This window comes from Suncus etruscus, chromosome 7, assembly GCF_024139225.1.
Source record: "Suncus etruscus isolate mSunEtr1 chromosome 7, mSunEtr1.pri.cur, whole genome shotgun sequence".
Classification (NCBI taxonomy): Eukaryota; Metazoa; Chordata; class Mammalia; order Eulipotyphla; family Soricidae; genus Suncus; species Suncus etruscus.
Genome location: NC_064854.1, coordinates 22911007 through 22931736, shown reverse-complemented (window position 1 = coordinate 22931736; position 20730 = coordinate 22911007). Strand labels below are relative to the sequence as shown.

The window sequence follows — 20730 nt, the reverse complement described above, 5'->3', positions numbered from 1 at the left end:
CTTCCCCACCAAAAGGTCTCCTGATCATCTCCAGAAGGGAGCTGGGAGAAGTCTCTGAGAACCACCAGGTTTGGATCCTCAAACAAAAAAGAGCCACTAGAGTATGTGTATCTCCCAATTTGGAATAATATATCACATAATAAACAAGATAAGCACATCAGGATGAATTCAATAGCAGTGTGAAAATGAGTTGATAGTATTAGTGAACTCAAGAATAAGTCACTAGATGTTTTACAACTAACAATTAAAATGTGAACAAACAAGAAAATGAAAACAACCCCATCATCAGGGACCTGGAGAAAATAAAATAGCTAACTTTCACATACTTGGAATCCTAGAAGTAGAGAAGGAATGTAACTGAAAGAAAATGCAAACAAATCATGGAAAAGGCAACTGAATTTAGCAAAGAATTTAAAAAGGCTATCTTCAGATGGATAAATGAAAGACATTTTTGCAAGACATTAGTTTTTGAAACGTGAAAAATAAACTAGAAAGAAGTAGCACAGCTACATTATAATTGACCAAATACATTACGACTGGCAGAAAGGATAGAAGTATACAATTCAACTACCTCCTACTTACAAGTAACACCTCCAGTTTAATGATGTGAGTAAATTAAAATAAGACTCACAAAGGGAAATCGGCCTTAATGATATAATTTAAGAGGGTAGAGGTTAAAGGAATCAAGATATTAAACTGAAAATTGGAAATACATCAAATGTCTTACATTAAAGCAACAGTGAAAATGGGATTGTGAAATCAATAAAGCAAAAAAAGAAAAGATTTGTAACCACTTTGAAAAGCTGTCCTTCATCTGTCACCCTCTGACACTATTCTAACCTTAGTTTATACCCAAGGAACTGAAAACCTATTACCCATATATTAAACATACATGAACACTCATCATGATACTCTGTTCATACAAGCTTAAAAAAAAACAGCTATTGGAGCCGGCAAGGTGGCTCTAGAGGTAAGGTGTCTGCCTTGCAATCGCTAGCCAAGGAAGGACCGAGGTTCGATCCCCCAGTGTCCCATATGATCCCCCCAAGCCAGGGGCAATTTCTGAGCGCTTAGCCACGAGTAACCCCTGAGCATCAAATGGGTGTGGTCCAAAAAACCCAGCTATTGTATTTCACATTTGGTATGAATAGGTAAGCAGAATTTATCCAACAAAATGAATGGATGCAACCAGAATAGGGAATGAAGTGCACAATAATGAAGTACTAAACAATATAAAAAAAAGCCAAAGCTGAGAGACCACTATACATTCACATATTGGAAAGGTCCAGGTTTTGATAAGGTAAAGTAATGGTTTTCAGTAGTAGGAGAAAAGGAATTTGTATAAGGTTTCCTTGGGGGTGGGGTGTTAAAGGATGTGTAGGGGTTTTTTTGAAAGTGATAAAAATGTTTTTTTTTCTTTTTTCTTTTCTTTATTTGAATATCTTAATTACATAAATGTGATTAGGTTTCAGTCATGTAAAGAACACCCCCTTCATCAGTGCAACATTCCCATCACCAATGTCCCAAATCTCCCTCCATCCCACCCCACCCCCACCTGTACTCCAGACAGGCTTTCCAGTTCCCTCATTCATTCACTTGATTATGGTAGTTCTCTGTGTAGTTATTTCTATAGCTGTACTCAGCACTCTTTGTGGTGAGCTTCATGGAGTGAGCTGGTGTTCCAGCCCTCCTCTCATTGTCTCTGAGGATTGTTATAAAAATGACTTTTATTTTTCTTAAAACCCATAGATGAGTGAGACTATTCTGCATCTCTCTCTCCTTCTGACTTATTTCACTCAGCATGATAGATTCCATGTACATCCATGTATAGGAAAATTTCATGACTTCATCTCTCCTGACGGCTGCATAATATTCCATTGTGTATATGTACCACAGTTTCTTTAGCCATTCGTCTGTTGAAGGGCATCTTGGTTGTTTCCAGAGCCTGGCTATTGTGAATAGTGCTGCAATAAATATAGGTGTGAGAAAGGGGTTTTTGTATTGTATTCTTGTGTTCTTAGGGTATATCTTTAGGAGTGGAATAGCTGGGTCGAATGGGAGCTCAATTTCCAGATTTTGAAGGAACCTCCATATCGCTTTCCATAGAGGCTGTACTAGGCGGCATTCCCACCAGCAGATAAAAATGTTTTAAAGTTACTAGCAATAGTGGTATAGCTCTACATATAGTAAAAAATTACTTAATTTAAATGGGCACATTTTGTAGTTTGTAAATTGGATATCACTCCATCTCTGTGTCTAATTTTTCTACCTAACTATGTATGCAGCTTTTCACAATATGAAAATTTCAGTTCGATACTGAATGAGATTTACATAAAAAGGGGAGCTAGCCATATGTATGTCTTTTGTTATTATAATTGCATGAAATGATTTATCTGAAACTAAATTTGAATAAAATAATAATGGATGAGACTTGTGCTAGGCTAATTGAATTATAATTTTTGTTTATAATTTGCAATGGAGTGTCACAGAGCTGCATTAACTTTTATAATTAAAACACATTCTTTCATTCAAAACAAAAAGTCTGTCCCAAGGGTCTGCCATAGAGTTGGATCACTGTAAACGGGCTTGAAAGCCATGGCTCCATTTCATTGGCATTCTGATGGCATATACTCCTCCTAGATGTTATTTTCTTCAGGACAGAGGTTTTTTTCTTACCCAGTGTAAGAAACAGTGTACCTCTCACGGTCGCTAACAAAAGTGAGGAATGTGATAATTTTCTGACTTTCATTTGAATGTTCCAAGTATGAAAGCAGAACCATGAGGGTCTATCACTGGAGAATGGTCAGACTTATTCTAATAGTCATTCAGAACAGGAGAAGCATGAGAGGTATTCTAGGAAAAAAATATTTGAATATTCAGATTGTGTATAAATCCGAGGGGACTGCTTATGCCTCTTTTAAACACAGTCTCGGATTTGTAGACAGAGTCTGCTTTAACAGTATTTCTGTTATAAATCTAGCCCAAGCCACAATAAAGAAAACAAACAAAAGGGTAAAGTCAGGTTTTTACAGATCTTAGTTGTAGAGTGGAGGCCACTTCATCCTTCTTCCTGCCCTCGGAGACAAACCCTTTTATCTTCCCACAGATCTGTGTGACATTTCAATTAACGAAATCCCTGAAAAAGATGGGCCTTTGGAAGCCATCGGCCTTGTTAAAATACTCCCTTTACCATCAATCACCTCCATGAAGTCCAACTGTCTCTGTTGAGATAAAGATGTCTCTGTACTAATCCCTTGGCATCTTTGTATACTGACTCTATTGGCATCTTCCGGATTCAAAGTACAAGCGGCAGAGCTCTATCTAATGAGTATCTGTGTCTGTCCCCCATTTTTCAGTTCTCTCCCTCACCCCAACGGATATACTTACTTCCCTCAACAAATGTTGACCATGTGTATAGACAGTCTCTCATGGAAACAGAATCTGACCTTTGCCTTGGACCATTTATTGGTGCCTAGTGAATTTATGTTTTTAAAATTACCTAGTTCAGGGCATTTTAGGGGTCATCCAATAGAAAACTTATTTTGATTGTTTTAGGTTGACTTGGAAAGGGAATTCAGGAGGGCTCTCCTATGAGTTATCCAAGATGGCCTTCTCTGCACTGCTTTCCAGTTTTCTGGAAATAATGACTGTATTTAAGAATGGATGAGTCAGGAGTCACAAAGGTAGAGGAAGTAAGTTTTTCTCATTGCTGACGAAGTCCTTGAACAGGTGATATTGGCTTTGTTGGGTGCCCTATAGCTAACCAATGTCCCACAGACACTGGCCACATCACTACATATTTCATATTTTCTAGGACCTAGTGATCTTTGTTTCATTTAGTATTCAGTCTGTGTCCTTATAACCCTATTCTCCTTAGGGGAAGTTCTATTTCTATATTGCCTATGCCCTCTAAACATAAATTTTCTGGCAATATTCCCATTGTTTTTATAGGAATTCTTGTGTTTTTAAAAACAATATCTGAGAGAAGCCAAGAAGTCCTCTAAACTCAGGGTGTGCAATGACTTACCTTCTTGGAAAAAATCTCTGCCCAACCTGACTTACTCAAACAGCAGTAATTAACTCATAATCCTACTTAGTGATGATTGCAATCAACGAAGTAATAAGCACAGAGAACCTATGGCTGGATCCTGTTCCCTTCATCTGCCCTATGCAGCCTTCAGAAACTTCACCAGTTCATCACATCGTGAATTTGGTGATTTCCTAGGAGGTAATGCATTTCCCACGGAATGAGCAAATGAGTAGTTTTAAACTTCCATCAATTTCTTTCATTATTTCAGCTAAACCTTGATGGGAAATGCAGAGCTAGTTGAAGCAATTTCATATTGCTCAGATATTTTAGATGGATAAAAGTACAAATCTGGCCTATGTAAATGTACCTATTTAAACAGAATCTGCCTCTGGGGAAAAAGAAAAAAAGAAAAGAGGAGTTTGGGTCATTAAGGTTAAATGGGATCATTATATGCACTAGTGTTTCCTGTAATGATGTTTAAAAAAATGATTAATTCTACCAGCCTGTTTGAAACTGATATGAAAATGCAAAGGGCATAAGGGAAGGACGAGGCAGACTGAGATGATGGAATGTAATGGAACTAGCTAGATGGTGGTGGTTGGGGGGAGGGTGAGAGTCTGGCCTGGGTTTCCTGTCAAGCCTGCTTTCCTGCCTGTTTCTTCCCAGTTCCCTCATCTTCCTTAGACTGAAGGCTTCGAGGTTAACAGTGACATTTTCTCCCACTGCTCTCTCAGAGACACCAAAACCCAAGTGGAAGAAGAGAAGGAAGGGGGAGCTTGATGCTGATTTATGGGGTCTATTAAGGGACCTTCCCATATGCCTGAGTTCACTGTGCTAAGTGTTTTAGATGCTTGCGGAAGGGCTGGAATGACCTTCCTTAGGAGGCACTGTGGTAGGATTAAATGAGCTGAACTGGTTATTAATACTAAAGCATGAGGTGGTTTCTGTGCTTTTCTTGTCATCAAGCATATCATGGGCATTGGCAAAATATTTGGGGAATGCATTTTAGGTGGGGTGCATGTAGGAACTTTTTGCTCACTGGTGAAAGGCAGGACTGCAGGTCTAGAGAATTAAGACCCAAAGGGAGGAGAGAGGAGATGATTCACCTCCATAGTTCTCAAAGCTGAAATTCAAAAATGATTGTTATTGGTATTTGCAAAAGTAGCTCTGAGTTAGGGAGACAGGGGCGTTAATACTTAGGGAAGGGTAGTTGATTTTTCTCTCCTTCATGGATAGGACTATAGATAGTCCTATAGGATAGGACTATAGATCACACTGGGATTGAGTAGTTGAACTAGGTGCAAACATTCCTTGACTCCCCCACCTCCCCAAAGCTAGGCAAACCTAAAGGGACTATTTCCTTCTTTTCTTTATAACAGAAGGAACAATGAGGAATTATCTTCTTAGAATGGAAGCTGAGAAATTATCTTGACTTTGTTTAATAATCATAATAAACAATACATTAGTAAAACAGGAACATCCTGTGAAAGAGCAAGTTGTCCTAAGGTCACCTGAAGATCTTCGCTATGCTGGGAAGATTTGTTGAGTTCAGTGAGCTTAAGGAAAATTTCATCATAATTTGGTTCTTTTTTCTGGAAGATTTTAATTCAGCCCATTTTATCCTAAAGTCTAGAATGTCTCATTCTGTCAAGTATCCCTTGCTTTCTTCTTCAAAATTTTAGATGCATCTTGGACAAAAGTTGGGGGGAATCACAACTGTTTTTGCTTGGGATATGCCCCCAGCTCCTTACTTGGGGGTGACTCATGGCAGTGCTCAAGTGACCAGGTGATGTTGAGGATCAAACTCAGGTCTCCAACTGGCAAAACATACACTCAGCTTGTTGGACCTAATATAACTTGAAAGAAATATTTTCAACTCATAACCTGTTTTAGATATCAGGCTCATTTTGGTGGGGGGAACAGAGTTTAGACCACATCTGGCAGTGCTCAGGAATGACTCCTGGTGGTTCTCAAGAAATCTTATGCAGTGCCAGGGATTGAATGGGGGTAAGGGGTTAACCACAACAAGGAATCTCCAACTGGAGAGACATTTCTTTATAAGGGGGGTGGGGTGGGGTTATACCCGGTGGCACTCTTGACTCTATGCTCAGAGTTATTTCTGGCAAGCTCAGGGGACCATATGGGATGTCATGTATCAAACCTGGGTTGGCCATGTGCAAGGCAAACACCTTCCCCACTGTGCTATTGCTCCAGCCCCCAATAGGAACATTTATTAAAACAACTATTCACATTTGAAAATGCATAATTTGACCTTAGATTCACCTTAAGGAAACAGCAAGGAACAAGTTATTTTTGCTGGTTTTATTGCAGTGGTATAAATAAAACAGGTATAGAGGCCAGAGTGATAGCACAGTGGTAAGGTGTTTGCCTTGAATGCAGCTGACCCAGAATGGACCCAGGTTTGATTTCTAGCGTGTTATATGGTCCCCCAAGCCTGCCGGAAGTGACTTCTGAGCACAGAACCAGGAATAACCTCTAAGCGCCATCAGGTGTGGCCCCCAAACTAAAAGTAAAACAGGTATAAAAATATAAAATTTTTCTATGATATCATATAGATTACTTAAGGATATAACTTTATAGAAGATGCTATCTAAAATTCTACATAGCAGTTTATAGTTTTTTTCAGTCTGTATTTATTAATATCTGAGGTCACTGAGTCTACATACAATAGCATCTTTTGATTTCTGAAGGGAATTTCTTTCCCATTCCACTTTCCTAACAGTGGTTTTTTGGGGTGGGGGTATTTGAATTTTTAGGCTCATATTCAACTGCTCAGGAGTTCCTCCTGGCTCTGTGCTCAGGGGTCATTCCTGGTGGACACAAAGACCATATGGAAACTGGGTTATTGTACACTAGGCAGTACCCTACCCACTGCACTATCTCCTGTGCATTATTTCTTCACATATATGTTTTGCAAATATTTCTCCCTGTGTGAACACATTTTTTCTGTGTTTTACCCTTCCACTCACTTCTTAGTAGTCTTTGATATGCGAAAGTTTTCTTTTATCTTTCTTTTATGGGGGAGTCACTGGGGTAACTCTTTGTTCTTGAGGGTGTTGAGGGTCAAAGCTAACTTGAGCACCTGCAAGACAAGCGACTTACTCCTGTAACTGTCGCTCTGGCCCCAAAAGTTTCTTTCCTTTTTAAGTAATTCATTTAATCAAGCTTTTTATTTCTTCTTTTGTTGCTTGAGTTGCTGCTGTTAGAGCCAAGAAGTCATCAGCAAATCCAAGGTCATGAGAACAAGAAAAATCCTGTCCTGCTGTGTTTTCTGTTAAGAAGACTGGCTTGAGCTTAAGATCTTACATTAGTCATCTGAGTCATTTTAAACCAATTTTCCAGAGTGGTAGAACATAACAGTCCAGTCGGTTCCTTTTATACCTGAAAATCCAGACTTCCCTGCACCCTTCCTTGAAAGGCGGCTACTTCTTAACCAAAGGTTATTTTAATGTTTCCAAAGCAGTTTGTTAGATTTCAAAGGTCAAATGGATAATGATTAAGAGGTACATCACTTGGAGATAGATTTTGACCTCTCATAAGTTGAAGAATACCAAGATCTAAGATCATTTACATCCCTCAGAAAGAGAAAAAAAAAAACTATCATCTTCCAGAGCCAGGAGGACAGGAGGGAGAGTTGTAGGTGTACCAAGGGCAAAGTCCCTTGGCCAGCTTCACTTTCAGCACTCACACTGGGCTGCGGTGGCAGCCTAGCTGGCTAAGTGACAAACATGTCCCCACCTTGTCTTTGGTATTGGTATCTGCTCATCTTACTGACTTTTGGGGAGTTGGATGGTGAAACTGGAGACCTGGAGGTGCAGAGACAAGCAAGAAATGCTAACCTTCAACAGTAAGTAGATGCCCGGATGATTTCTGTGGAAGGAGAAGATGGTCTCTTGAATAGAAAAATTAAAGGCCAGGGTACAATGGGGAGGGTACTTGCTTGGCACTCATCTAAATTGGGTTCCATCCCCGCATTACAGTGTCTTCTGAGCCCCTCAGCGAGTGATCCTTGAGCTCAGAGCCAGGAGTTTAAAGCCCTGAACACAGCTGAATGTGGCCCAGAAACAAAACAAAGCAATAGTTAACCAAAAGAGAGATAAATAAAGGTGTAATTTTTCTTAAAGAAAGCCGTGGTGATATTAAGAACAAATTAAGAAAAACATCTGGAATGGTGCTTGAAATTAGCTTCTCTTTACACCAACTATTTACTTAGCATTTTGCAGAAAAGCCAAGCTTATCAATATGAAGAGATTATCAATACTAACTATATCAGTATGAGTAAATCAATATTGAGCTCAGGGAAATATGACAGATTGGCAGCTGCATTAGGGGACTTGATTAGGTTGATCCCAAAGTGAGGTCAGATAGATGCAGTCAGATGTGGCTAATCTGTGGGACATTTTATTTTTAGATTTAAAAACAGTGAGTGCTAATGGCCAATGCATTTGTCTGTCTGATTTGAATCTCATAGGCCACGCATGACCACGGAGAGGGGGAATTTAGTATTCCTTACTGGGGCCTCTCAAAACATTGAATTTAGAACTGGATCCCTGGGGAAAATTAAATTGAATAACGAAGACCTTGGCGATTGTTTACTTCAGGTAATAAATATTTGGGAAGGAATATGGAAGCAGTTTTGTGCAGCCATTTTGGTTATTGCACGGGTTCAGAGCCAATCCAGGGAACAAGCCTGAATAATTCTGGAGGTAAAGTGTTGGGCCTGGGGAGCCTCTTTGGAGGAGAAGCAAATTCCTGGGGGGCAATTTCAGCCTTGTGAGTGTGAGGAGTGGAGGGAGGTACACCAGGTGGAGAGTCCTAGGGTGTTGCACTTTAAACCCTAGTTCAGAGCAGATGCAGAGAAGAAGGTGTGATTTATCACCCCAAGGCAGGGGAAGAATTTGGGGGGGATGAGAGAAAGGTCCGGATGATGCCTGTTTGTTTCTATCACACACAGGGTAGATTTGACCAATTATTCTTCTTATTGAGTAACCTTGGGGCTCATTATCTGTTGCAGCCTGCTGGCCTGTCACTGGCCTGTCAGAAGCAGAACTCGTTAGAGCTCAGCATGAGCTGCCACAGGGCTCCATCCTTTATGCCCAGGATCTCCTCAGGATGCCCTCTCAGGCGGGCTTTTTTTGTAGCCCCACTTTTAAGGGAGGGAAGAGAATCCCACAGCAGGTCAGTAACGGGCCCAAACCAAGCTTGAATATCCAGACTTTGATTCCACACATTTAATAGGCATCCCTGGTTGTTACAGTAGAAGATGCAAACAGAGGACACCTTGATAAAGAGGCTGAACAGGGTCCCTTAAATCTGTCCAAATGAATTTCTTTTGGTTTCTGTAATGATGGGTTGCATCTTAGTGCAGGAGATAGAATGTTGCTCAACATTTTAAATTCTATTCCTGTACCCTAGACATGAATTTGCTTTAAATTACTTTATTTAAACACTGTCGTTATAAGATTGCTTATAATACAGTTGTTTGTTTGTTTTTTGGTCACGATTACAAAGTTGTTTATGATTGAGTTTCAGTCATACAATGTCCAAAACCCTTCACCAGTGCACGTTTCCCACCACCAATGTCTGTAGTTTTCTTCCTGGCCTCTCAGCCCCCACCTTGCCCTCGCCCTGCCTACCTCTGAGGCAGACATTTTTCTCTTTTTCTCTTTTTTTCTTTTTCTTTTAGACCCTCTGATTTACAGTATTGTTACCGAGGGATCTCATGCCTATCGTTGTTCCCCTTTCAGCACCTAGTTCTTGTCCTGGGTGATCATTTCCAACTCTCTTTGTCATAGTGGTCTCTAACTGTCCTAACTGCATTCTCAGCTCTTTGTGGCAAGCTACCTATCATGGATTGGTCCTCCTTGCCCTTGTCTCTATTTTCCCTAGATATTATTATCATTTAATCTCCCCACCCACACAATTGAGTATGATTAGTCTATAGACATGAGTTTTTGTTGAGTGCTTTCTTCCCCCTCCTCCTCTTCCTTACCTTCTTCATTGCCTTTTCTTTCTTCTTTTTGAAATCAGATCCAGAAAAACAAAGATGATATTACAGATTTAAAAGGCAGTGGCATTGGTCTGCCACCGAACATTTCTAACCAAATCCATCAGCTGAATTCCAAGGTAAGCCATCATTTTTAGATCCAATAACTACTCCCAATTCAACTTTGTAAGTTCCTACATTAGAGTTTTGAGCCAGGCTCCATGTCCTTAGAACTTGAGTATGGTGGCAATAGCCGGCTATTAGCTCTGCCAAGTATGTGAGGCTAAAAAGTTCAGACTCAGTAAAAAGGTTCCTTCCCTTAGGAAGTCCTCTCTTCTACCTTCCTATTGGTGCTAGGCCACCCAAGGCCATTTATGAGAATCTCCAGCCAGCACGGAATCAATTTCCTTGGGTGTCCTTTTTTCTTCAAAGAGAAGGAAATGCCTTAAAAACAATCTATGAGGGCTGAAAAGATTATACTGGAGGGAAGATGGGTGCCTTGCAGATGGCTGCCTTGTGGTAAAGTTCCTGGCACTTTACAAGGTTCTCAAATATCCCCAGGTGTCTCTCTGGGAGAGTACAGTGGGTGTCCTTCTGCCCCCAATAATAATCTCCTGGATAGAAGAGAGGAGGAAGCAAAGGGCTGAGAATAAATGCAAAGGCACAATGTGAGTCCTGATAGAAAATTCTAGGAAGAGGGGTTGGACTCAAGTGCCTTTGCCCGTTCACTAAGTCCTTTTCCTCCCATACTAGCTTGCTGATCTAGAGCGGACAGTCCAGAGTTTGCAGCAGGTAAGTGCCTGACTTCTGGGTGAGTCCCTCCTTCCCCAAAGCACAGTCCAGTTAGTGCTGTGCTGGAGTCTGGCTCTTCCCCTTTCTCCCATTCTCTAGTTTCCATCACAGATTCCTCCCCATAGATTCTATGACATAGAAGAAGCCTGAACAGCAGACAGGGCTGCAGGAGCTCCCGGGCTCTGGGTCTGAGCACTGCCCTGTCTCCTCCCAGTTGCTGCTCTCTGCAGCCCAGCCAGTTGTGCCAGTCAACCATTGGTTCTGGCCTCGAGGGCAGGCAGAGTTTTCAGACAACTTGAGTCTTCTCTGAACTTGGAAATCTGGATGTAGCACAAAGCCTTCAAATTTCCTTAAAACTGCACATGCTGGTGGGTAAATCTGAGCATTATCTTAGTGCACATCCATAAGTGCTGATGATTGTAAACTAGTCAGTCCTTCTCCCCTCTTTTCTTCCCTCCCTGTACCTTTTCCCTCCCTGTTCCCTTCCCTTCCCTCCAGTCCCTCTCTCCTCTCTTTCTCCCTCTCCTTCTTCCTCCTCCCTTTCTCCTCCCTTTCCCTCCCTCCCTTTCTTCATTTCTCCATTCCTCCCTCCCTCCCTTCCTTCCTCCCTCCCTCCCTTTCTTCCTCCCTCCCTCCCTTCCTCCCTTCCTTCCTCCCTTCTTTCCTCTCTTCCTCCCTTCTCCCCTCCCTCCCTTCCTTCCTCCCTTCCTTCCTCCCTTCCTTCCTCTCTTCTTCCATTCTCCCCTCCCTCCCTTTCTTCCTCCCTTCATTCCTCCCTTACTCTATCCCTTCCTTCCTCCCTTACTCTATCCCTTCCTTCCTCCCTTCCCTCCCTCTCTCCCTTTCTTCCTTCCTCCCTTCCCTCCCTCTCTCCCTTTCTTCCTTCCTCCCTCTCTCCCTCCCTTTTTCCTTCCTTCCTTTCTTTCTCCCTTCCTCCCTCCCTTGCTTCCTCCTTTCCTCCCTCCCTTTTCCCTCCCTCCCTCTCTCCCTTCCTTTTTCCCTCCCTCCCTTTCTTCTTTTTCCTTTCTTCCCTCCCTTTTTCCCTTCCTCCCTTACTTTTCTTTCCTCCCTCCTCCCCTCCCTCACTTTCTTTCTCCCTTTCTCCTCCTTTTCTTTCTCCCTTCCTCCCTTACCCTTCTTCTCTCCCTTCCTTCCTTCCTTCCTTCCTCCCTTTCTCCCTCCTTCTCTCCCTTCCTTTCCTTCTTCTTTCCTTCCTTCCTCACTCTTTTCCTCTCTTCTGTCCTCCCTCCCTCTTTCCCTCCCTCCCTCCCTCCCTCCCTCCCTCCCTCCCTCCCTCCCTCCCTCCCTCCCTTCCTTCCTTCCTTCCTTCCTTCCTTCCTTCCTTCCTTCCTTCCTTCCTTCCTTCCTTCCTTCCTTCCTTCCTTCCTTCCTTCCTTCCTTCCTTCCTTCCTCCCTCCCTCCCTCCCTTTCCCCTGCTATACTTAGAGCTTACACCAGACTCTGTGCTCAGGTATCATTTCTGGTGTGACTCAGAAAATCACATGAGGTTCTGGGAATTGAACCCTGGTAGACTAGGGGCAAGGGACTTTCCATTCAGGCCTGATCTGCTGGTCATCTTGACCTTCACAGAGCAGCAGGATCAGACTGTAATTTCCTTACCAATCGCTGAAAAGAAACTAGCAGTCAGGAAAAATCCACCCTTTTATGAAGGCAGAATTAGACTTTTTCTTCATAATTTTTTTGCCATCTTTACAAATCTTCAGCCAGTACGAATATTCATGATGGAAACTAGCAGATGATCAGGGAGGAGTCCCAGCTGGAATAGTCAAAGGCCGGTCTGTTGCTGACTCTGGTCTGAAGTAAGGATGGGCCCTGCCTCTAAGCTCTTCTCAGGCAGAGGCACCTGAAGGGGAAATAACTCCAGGTCATCACACAGACCTGGGCAGTTGGAGCTTGGACGCAACAGCAGATTTCAGATGTTTCTGTGAAGCACCCAAGATAAGAACAACAGAGCTAGAATTCCCATATTGTTTACTTAGTTCAAAGAAATTACCCTTATTTCCACACCCAAGGTCTCTGCTCATGCTCACCCAATGTGAGTTCTCTGGTGGGTGATGCTTTTCCAGTGAGCAGAGCAAGGTCTTCCCACCTCCTGCCTCCTCCCATCCATGGCTTAAGACATGCACGGTGTGTTCTTCCAATCCTCCGGACAATGTTTGCTTTTCTGCCACAAGACTTGTGTAAAATCATCCCACGAGCCATATCTCCAAGCCCAGGTGAATGAGTTTAAAGCAGGGCCGTGCATGAAATAATCCAGACCAGGCTGAGATTGAAACACATATAGTCTGGCAGTCTTCTGCGTTGTGTCTCTACTAAGTTGCCTGCCAGAACTGCTATTTTTATTGAGTACAGAGACCATCCCTGGTTGGAGCAGTAAGGACAGATAGCTCAGGTTATCCTGAGCCAGTCCCACCCAGGTTAGACAATCTCTATTTGTGGGTAAACCCAAGTTACAAACAAACATACAAAGGAGCCAGGGTTGACCTTTGTTTTAGGTAAAATAAGATTTAACGTAACAGATGAACCTTCAGTTCATCTTCAGGAAGATGTACTAGGCACATAACAACCTTCTCTGCCATACATGGACTGTGAGCTTGATGTCCTTACCCTCTTTCCCATGTCCCTTTCAGACAGTGGAGCGGAAGGTGTGTGGCAGCAACCCCTGCCAACATGGTGGCACTTGCCTTAACCTGCACGATTCCTTTTACTGCCTCTGCCCCCACAACTGGCAGGTGAGTTCCTAGGGCTTTGCTTAAAGGATGCCAGTCATGTGGTTACCTGGGGGTTGTCTGATGTGCATAAGTCTTGTTCCAAGTTTCCAGGTATCTCAAATCAGGATGAATTACATCCTGCACCCCAGACCACTGCACTGATGCCTGTGTTTGTATCCCCTGAAATACTAATTCCTAAAGGAGGGATGTGGTATGATCAGTGCATGCAGGGAAGGGTGTTTCTGGCAGCATGATTGCAAATAGGTTAGCACGGAACATACTAGATGATTTTGGCAAAAGGATCCCCAAGGGTAGCTCTATCCTGAAGTGAGGACTAGTTTGCTGGGAATTCTTCTGTGGGAATGTGGTGAAAGAGGAAAAGCACATCGATAAGCTTAAGTCTTCCCTGTCTTCTGAAGGTAATTTTCTAGAAGCTTCTAGAACCTTTGCCCTGTGAATACACCTAGGAGAAGGAACTTAAGTGTGTGGATCTTTAAAATGTCTCTCTAAAGGCCAGAGTAGTAGCACAGAGGGTTGGGTGTTTGCCTTGCATGTGGCCACCCAGGTTCAATCCTTGGCATCCCATGTGGTCCCCCAGCACCTTAATTCCTAAAGTAGAGAGCCAGGAGTAAATTCAGAACACGCTGAGTGTGGTCCTAAAAACAACTATACCCAAAAAATGTCAAAAATGAAGCTATTTGGGGGCTGGACCTATAGCGTAGAGGGGAGGACATTTGCCTTTTATGCTGCCAATTCTGTTTCAATCCTGGACATCTCATATGGTCACCCCAGCTTGATAGTGGGTAATATCTGAGTGTAGAGCCCAGAGCAACCCCTGAGCACCACCTGGTCTGGCTCCAAAACAAAACCAAAAAAGCTATTTTATAAAAATAAAAAGGTCTAGTACTGTCCCCAGATTAACTATTGACCCCTGAACTTCACACTTGACCTCGTTTTTCTCACAGGGTCCTCTGTGCGCCACGGATGTGAACGAATGTGAGATCTATTCAGGAACCACCCGGGGCTGTCAGAACGGAGCCACGTGTCTGAACACCGCAGGGAGTTACAGGTAAAGTGACCTTGCTGCTGTGCTAAATCAGCAGCTGTATTTTGAAAGCACCGAAAACATCCCATTGTTAAGAGTCTACAAGAGGGATGTGTTCTTGGGAAAATAAGTGTCCCATGGGGGAAATTCGTGGCTTGTACATAAAGCACACAGAGCTATTTATTCAGCGCTAAAAAGCTCAGGAGTCTTTGGTTAGCAACTTATGCTTATCTCTAAGGCCCCAAGAGACCTGGGAGAAGGCTGCCGAGGCCCCAAAAGGGCATAGCTGGCTGAGCCAGGCCTGGAGCAGGATGAAGTAGAAGGTATGAGCACTAGGACTCAGCAGGAGAGGGAGAGATCAGCTTGCCAACTGGCCTAGCTCTCTCCACGAATAAGTGAGCTTACTTGGATCAAGGCCAGGCTTTCTTCACCCAAGTGCCAAGGGAAAGGCTGAGCCTCCCATGTCCAGGATGGAAGTGAGGCCTACATGCCCTTGGCACAGTGTCTGGATTTAATGAGCTACAGGCCCCTTACCAGATCAGCTCATGGCTCTGGCCTTCCCTTCCATGCCACATAACTTCCAGCTTAAACACTCCCATTGCAAGAATTTTGCCCCTTACTTGGCTAAACTGGAATAAATATCTCAAAGCTTTCCCATTCCCACAACACTGTAGATTGGTCAGACAAAGATGCTGTCTCTCTCCTGACCTTCTTAAACAGTCAATCCAAGAATCTATGGCAGGTAACGCTAGACTGTTATTTTGGACAGTCCCTTAAGATTGCTTTTTAAGAACCCATGGGATTATATTTTCCTTCATATTTAATTGATTTTTTGTATTCTGTGATGATTAAAAAGGTAAGTAAATGTGTTTGGGTATTGTAGGAGCCATTTTATCACTTTTCAGGTATAATCTTCCTGAAAAGAAAGAAAGAATTATTTTCTCTCTTAGTAGTAGTATATTTTGCTATCTTCTTCATTTCCCTACAACACTATTGCTTCTCTGGAAAGTGTTATAATTTTGTTCTTTTCCTGTCATCTACTAACACACTTTTCTAAAAGAGCAGTCCCACTTCTCTTTTTTCATTTAAACACTCTATTCAGCTTGATCTTAAAATGTTTTGTTTGTTTATTTCAGTAATCAACTTAATTTACTTAAGACAGCTGTCAGATATGTCCATAAGTTTAATCATTGTGCAAAATCGTACGTAATCACCTCTGACTAGTATTAATCTACCTTGTTATTAAAGAGTCTTTTTTTCTTCTTCAGGACTTTGTTTCTTATTTAAATGAACCCCTTTATCGCAGCTCTTATAAACATTTAAGCTTGGGCTAGATCCAGAAATCAGGTCTAATCTTCCATTCCTTTGAAAGCATTATCGTCTGATTTCTATTTATAAGTATTTATCAATGAGATTGGCTGCTCAGAGAGAAGGATGGCAAATGTCCCAATTCCCAGCGCTGACTACCGTCATTCTTTCCTGACATCGAGAAATGTCCCAGGGACTGAGCAATCTCCTGTTCTTTGTCATTGTCTTTTCAGGCTTGAGAGCCAACAGTTACCAAGATATGCTAGCTAGTAGAATGAGATCCATGGAACAAGTTAAAGTTGAGAACTCATGGAGAAACCCTGTATCTCCTAGGCCAAGGGAATTCCCTCTACAATATCCCCAATAATTACTGTGCCTATGCAGGGGGGGGGGGGAGAAAAAATAAAGCACAAAATAATCCTTTTTCCACATATATATTTATTTATTGATTGTTTTTTTTGACATCTTTATTTTGGTATAGATATTGAAGTTGATGTCTCCTTTTTTATTTTATATTATTTTATCTTATTTTTCTCTTTCTCCAGCATTATTTGAATTCAGAACCGAGACTATTGTGTGGTGCTTCTCTTTATTGCTGTAGGGCTCACTGGATATTTAATTTGACATTTATTTTTGTATTGTTAAGGTGTTTCAATTACCTTTTTCATGTCCTCTCTCAAACTAAGGCTGATAGCCACTAGTAAGACTCAGCCCATTTCAGCATATTTTTATTAATTAATTAATTAATTATTAAAATTTTTTTTTGCTTAATCTTTACCCCATTCTATTGCCTTTTTTTCCCTCAAACAAAATCACATAACTCAATTTATCTAGGTTAGCCTCTCAAATAGATGGAAAAACTAGGGAGGGCACCAGGACCAAACAGATGTATGATCACTGATAGTAAGCTAGACAAAGAGGGGGCCTCCAACTCTAGCAGCTGGAGGGTGATGGTGGGGGATATGGGTTGCAGAAAGGGAACAGGAAAGGGGGGAGGACAAATTTGGTGGTGGGTATTCCCCTGATTCAATGTCAATATGTACCTAAAATACTAATGTGAAAGATATGTAAGCCACTATGATCAAAATAAAAATAAAAAAAAAAATAGTTGAGAACTCTGCTTACTGAGAGCAAGCAAAAAATAATCTTTATTACTTTATTTAAGCCCTATAATTACAAAATTGCTCATGATTGAGCTTCTGTCATAGAATGTACATCACCCTTCACCAGTGTACTTTTTCTACCACCAATGCCCCAGTTTCCCTACCAACCACCTACTCCCACACCAGGCGTTTTACCTCTCTCTGTGTGTCTCTGTCTCTGTCTCTGTCTCTCTCTCTCTCTCTCTCTCTCTGTCTCTCTGTCTCTCTCTCTGTCTCTGTCTCTCTCTCTCTCTCTCTCTCTCTCTCTCTCTCTCTCTCTCTGTCTTTCTCTCTCTCTTGTGTGCACATCAAAAAATGAGCCCAGCCATTTTCCTGAGATATGGGAAAGAAAAATGAGCACAGTGATTTGATACAAGCCAGAAATTAGAGTTCTACAGTTTCTTTTTCCAGACACAAACGAAAGAGAGGGAGAGAGGGAGAGTTAGCAAAAGAGATGGTGTGGGGAGAGAGAGAGAGAGAGAGAGAGAGAGAGAGAGAGAGAGAGAGAGAGAGAGAGAGAGAGAGAGAGAGAGAGAGAGAAAGAGAGAGAGAGAGAGAGAGAGAGAGAGAGAGAGAGAGAGAGAGAGAGAGAGAGAGAATTTGTTGGGTCCTGCCATTTCATTTGTTGACCTTTGCCTGAACTCCAGATTCACCCTGATATGAGCAACATAGAATTGCCCCTAGATGTTCCTTGAAAGCAAAGCTTATAGGCTACATGTGCTGACTCAGAAAACTGTTTCAGCTTCTAGTTTTTGCCCTTGTGGCTATGAAGGTGCAAATCAGGTCAAGGTGGCTCCTTTCCTTGAGCAGGGGATTTGATTTGATCATCTGTGAACTAAACACTTAGATTTAAGCATATCTTTGACTGCATTTTTTTTGTTTGATTTTAGAGGATTAAAAGAAAATAGAAAGTAGATGTGAGCATAAGAGGAAATTCTTGCTTGGTGAATCCCTTGAGAATGAAGCTGAGAACATTTTTCTTAAGTTTTGTTCCATGAGCTCAGATCCTTATTAATTAGCAACTCTCGAAGCTGAAATCCCTTGGGTGGAAATCAGATGTTTGGTAGAAGAAAGCTTGAAGTGCTGTTGATTAATCAGAAATAATGCAGAATGATAATGCAGGAACAGACTGGGTGGAGGCATATTTGCTTTGATGGGGACTTTCTCAGTTTTTATGTCTCCAGGCCCTTACCTTGGGAAGAGACAGAAGAAAACTTACTTAAAAGGTTGAACAATTTTTAATTAGCAAAACCTTTGAAAGATAACTCACCATGCAAATAATAATTGGAAGCCCGATTTATTAGGGAACTTTCTGGTTAAAACTTCTATAAATGAGTGTCCACAGAGCAAGGAAACACACCGAATCTTATAGTACAAATCTGCCATAATATTTGGCCACTTTTTATTATTGTTTTATTTTTGAAGGGGTGGTCATGTCCGACCATGCTTAAAGCTCTTGGTAAGGCTCGGCCTGGTGCCAAACCAACATCTGACCCATTATATCATTGCTTCAGCTTCAAACTTGGCCCCTCCTTAAATGTTGTCTCTATTTCTTTGTCTTAAAGAATGGGTTCTCTTTTTTTCCCCTTCTGTACATTGTTTGTTCTGATTGTAGTCTTCTTTGGCTTGAATAGATAGCATATTACAACTTTGTATTTAGATCTAGAAAAGTTTATAGGAACAAAATTGATCTGGCTGTTTTTTTTTTTCTGCAGGAAAGCATTGATTTTCTCTTTCTTTTTCTTTTTCTTTTTTCCTTCCTTCCTTCCTTCCTTCCTTCCTTCCTTCCTTCCTTCCTTCCTTCCTTCCTTCCTTCCTTCCTTCCTTCCTTCCTTCCTTCCTTCCTTCCTTCCTTCCTTCCTTCCTTCCTTCCTTCCTTCCTTCCTTCCTTCCTTCCTTCCTTCCTTCCTTCCTTCCTTCCTTCCTTCCTTCCTTCCTTCCTTCCTTCCTTCCTTCCTTCCGATGCAACCCAGGTCTTATGCACCAGAGGGACTTTAATTCTGATCTCCATCTTTATTTTTCCTTAAATGAATCTGTAAGGTTCCAGTGAGGAGGCTGCTCTGTCTGCAGCTCTGACCATAGTTAGCGATTACACTCATTACTTCTATCAGTTATTAATGTCAATATTGAACCATGAACCCTAACACAAGTTAAACTATTACCACGCAGTAAGAGTCAGCCTCTGTCCATTGCCAGAGGCACTTGCTGTGCTACTAAAGGCGGATAGCCTGGCTCTTTTCTGTCACCACCAAACTGACACTACAAGGTCTTTCATGAATGGAGGGATGTCTGAGGAATGGGTGACTAAAAGCCAATGTTGGGAGGAAAATAATCATTTGAAAGATGCCTTCATGACTTTTGTTTTAAATTCAAAATTTGCTGAATTATTCTTTGTTGACTGCATTTTCCATGCAAACACTTTTATGTTAAAAAATCTCCTGAGGCATGTCCAGTCTTCATCATAAATCCTTCTACAAGAATATGGGCTGGTGAATACCAAAGATATTTATTTTCATTCATCTCCTGCCAATCTTTTGTTGTCTGGCTGTGGGAGATGTGAGATTCCCCTCAGAGGAATCATTAATCCATACCTTTGAAGATCCTCACAGGAAACCCAAGTACTTAGCTTCTTCCCACCTTCCTCCCTCTCTTATTCTCACCCAATCTTAATCAAAGTGGAAGATGTATGTTTTGGAGCTATTGCCAGAGAAGAGAAGGTGTAAAGGCATTTCCAGCGATCAGGGGAAGAGGGAGATAAGGATTTGTCAGACAAGTCCTAAATCAGAGTCTTCTTTAAAATCTTAGGCCTAAAATTTTAGGGAAAAAAATTTAATGAAGCTCTTATGATGTGATAAACATCATTTCCCAAGCATTTGCTGCAGATAATTTTTTTATGCTTCCAGGTGAAAATAGTCCTGGAAGAGAGGCACAATAAGTTCATAGATAACAGTCAGTAGTCTGACTTTTTCTGAGGTGAATGGCTAGTGGGTGTGGCTAGTGGGTCTAGGTGATCCTAGGCATCTTGCCAAGTAGGATCCAGAGAACTCAGATCTCTCCTCTGGTGAAAAGGCTCAAGAAAGTAGATTACATGGGCCAGAGTGGTGGCATAAGTGGTAAGGCATCTGCCTTGTTTGCACTAACCTAGGATGGACCACAATTTGATTCCCTGGTGTCCCATATGGTCCCCCAAGCCAGGAACGATTTCGGAGTACATAGCCAGGAGTAACACCTGAGTATTACCAGGTGTGGCCCAAAACCAAAGGAGAAAAAAAGAGAGAAAAAAAAAAGAAAGTAGATTACAATCGTTTAAATATTTAAATATTTCCCTATGGAAAGGGGTGATGATAAAATTAATTTTTAGCAGTAAGTGGTGCTCAGATTAGCTTCTCAACTGCTCTCACATTTAATCATTTGGAGTTTAAAATAAAGTTCTGAGAGACTGTCCTACATAAGAATGGAAGAGAAAAGGGGTACAGCTATGAGATGGGAAGTGTGGCAGGAGAAGGTGAAAAACATATAAAGCAGGCAATGAAGAACTAAATTGGTCTCTGTGTTTAATTATCTATTGCTATTAATTATTGATTAATTATCTATTGGTCTCTTTAAAAATAAACTATTTAATTGAATCTGTGAGATATACAGTTACAGAATTATTCATGGTTGAGTTTTAATCT

At 41.7% G+C, this 20730-nt stretch overlaps 1 protein-coding gene across 1 annotated transcript in view; it reads left to right on the top strand.

Moving 5' to 3' along the window:
- Nucleotides 1-7779: 7779 nt before the first annotated feature.
- Nucleotides 7780-20730, top strand: part of CUBN (cubilin) — a 253967-nt gene continuing 241016 nt past the window's right edge. Inside the window, exons 1-6 of the mRNA XM_049777740.1 lie at nucleotides 7780-7898; nucleotides 8523-8652; nucleotides 10082-10177; nucleotides 10791-10829; nucleotides 13481-13582; nucleotides 14527-14630. Of these exons, the coding sequence (XP_049633697.1) occupies nucleotides 7780-7898; nucleotides 8523-8652; nucleotides 10082-10177; nucleotides 10791-10829; nucleotides 13481-13582; nucleotides 14527-14630 (590 nt within the window). The remainder of the gene's footprint in view (nucleotides 7899-8522; nucleotides 8653-10081; nucleotides 10178-10790; nucleotides 10830-13480; nucleotides 13583-14526; nucleotides 14631-20730) is intronic.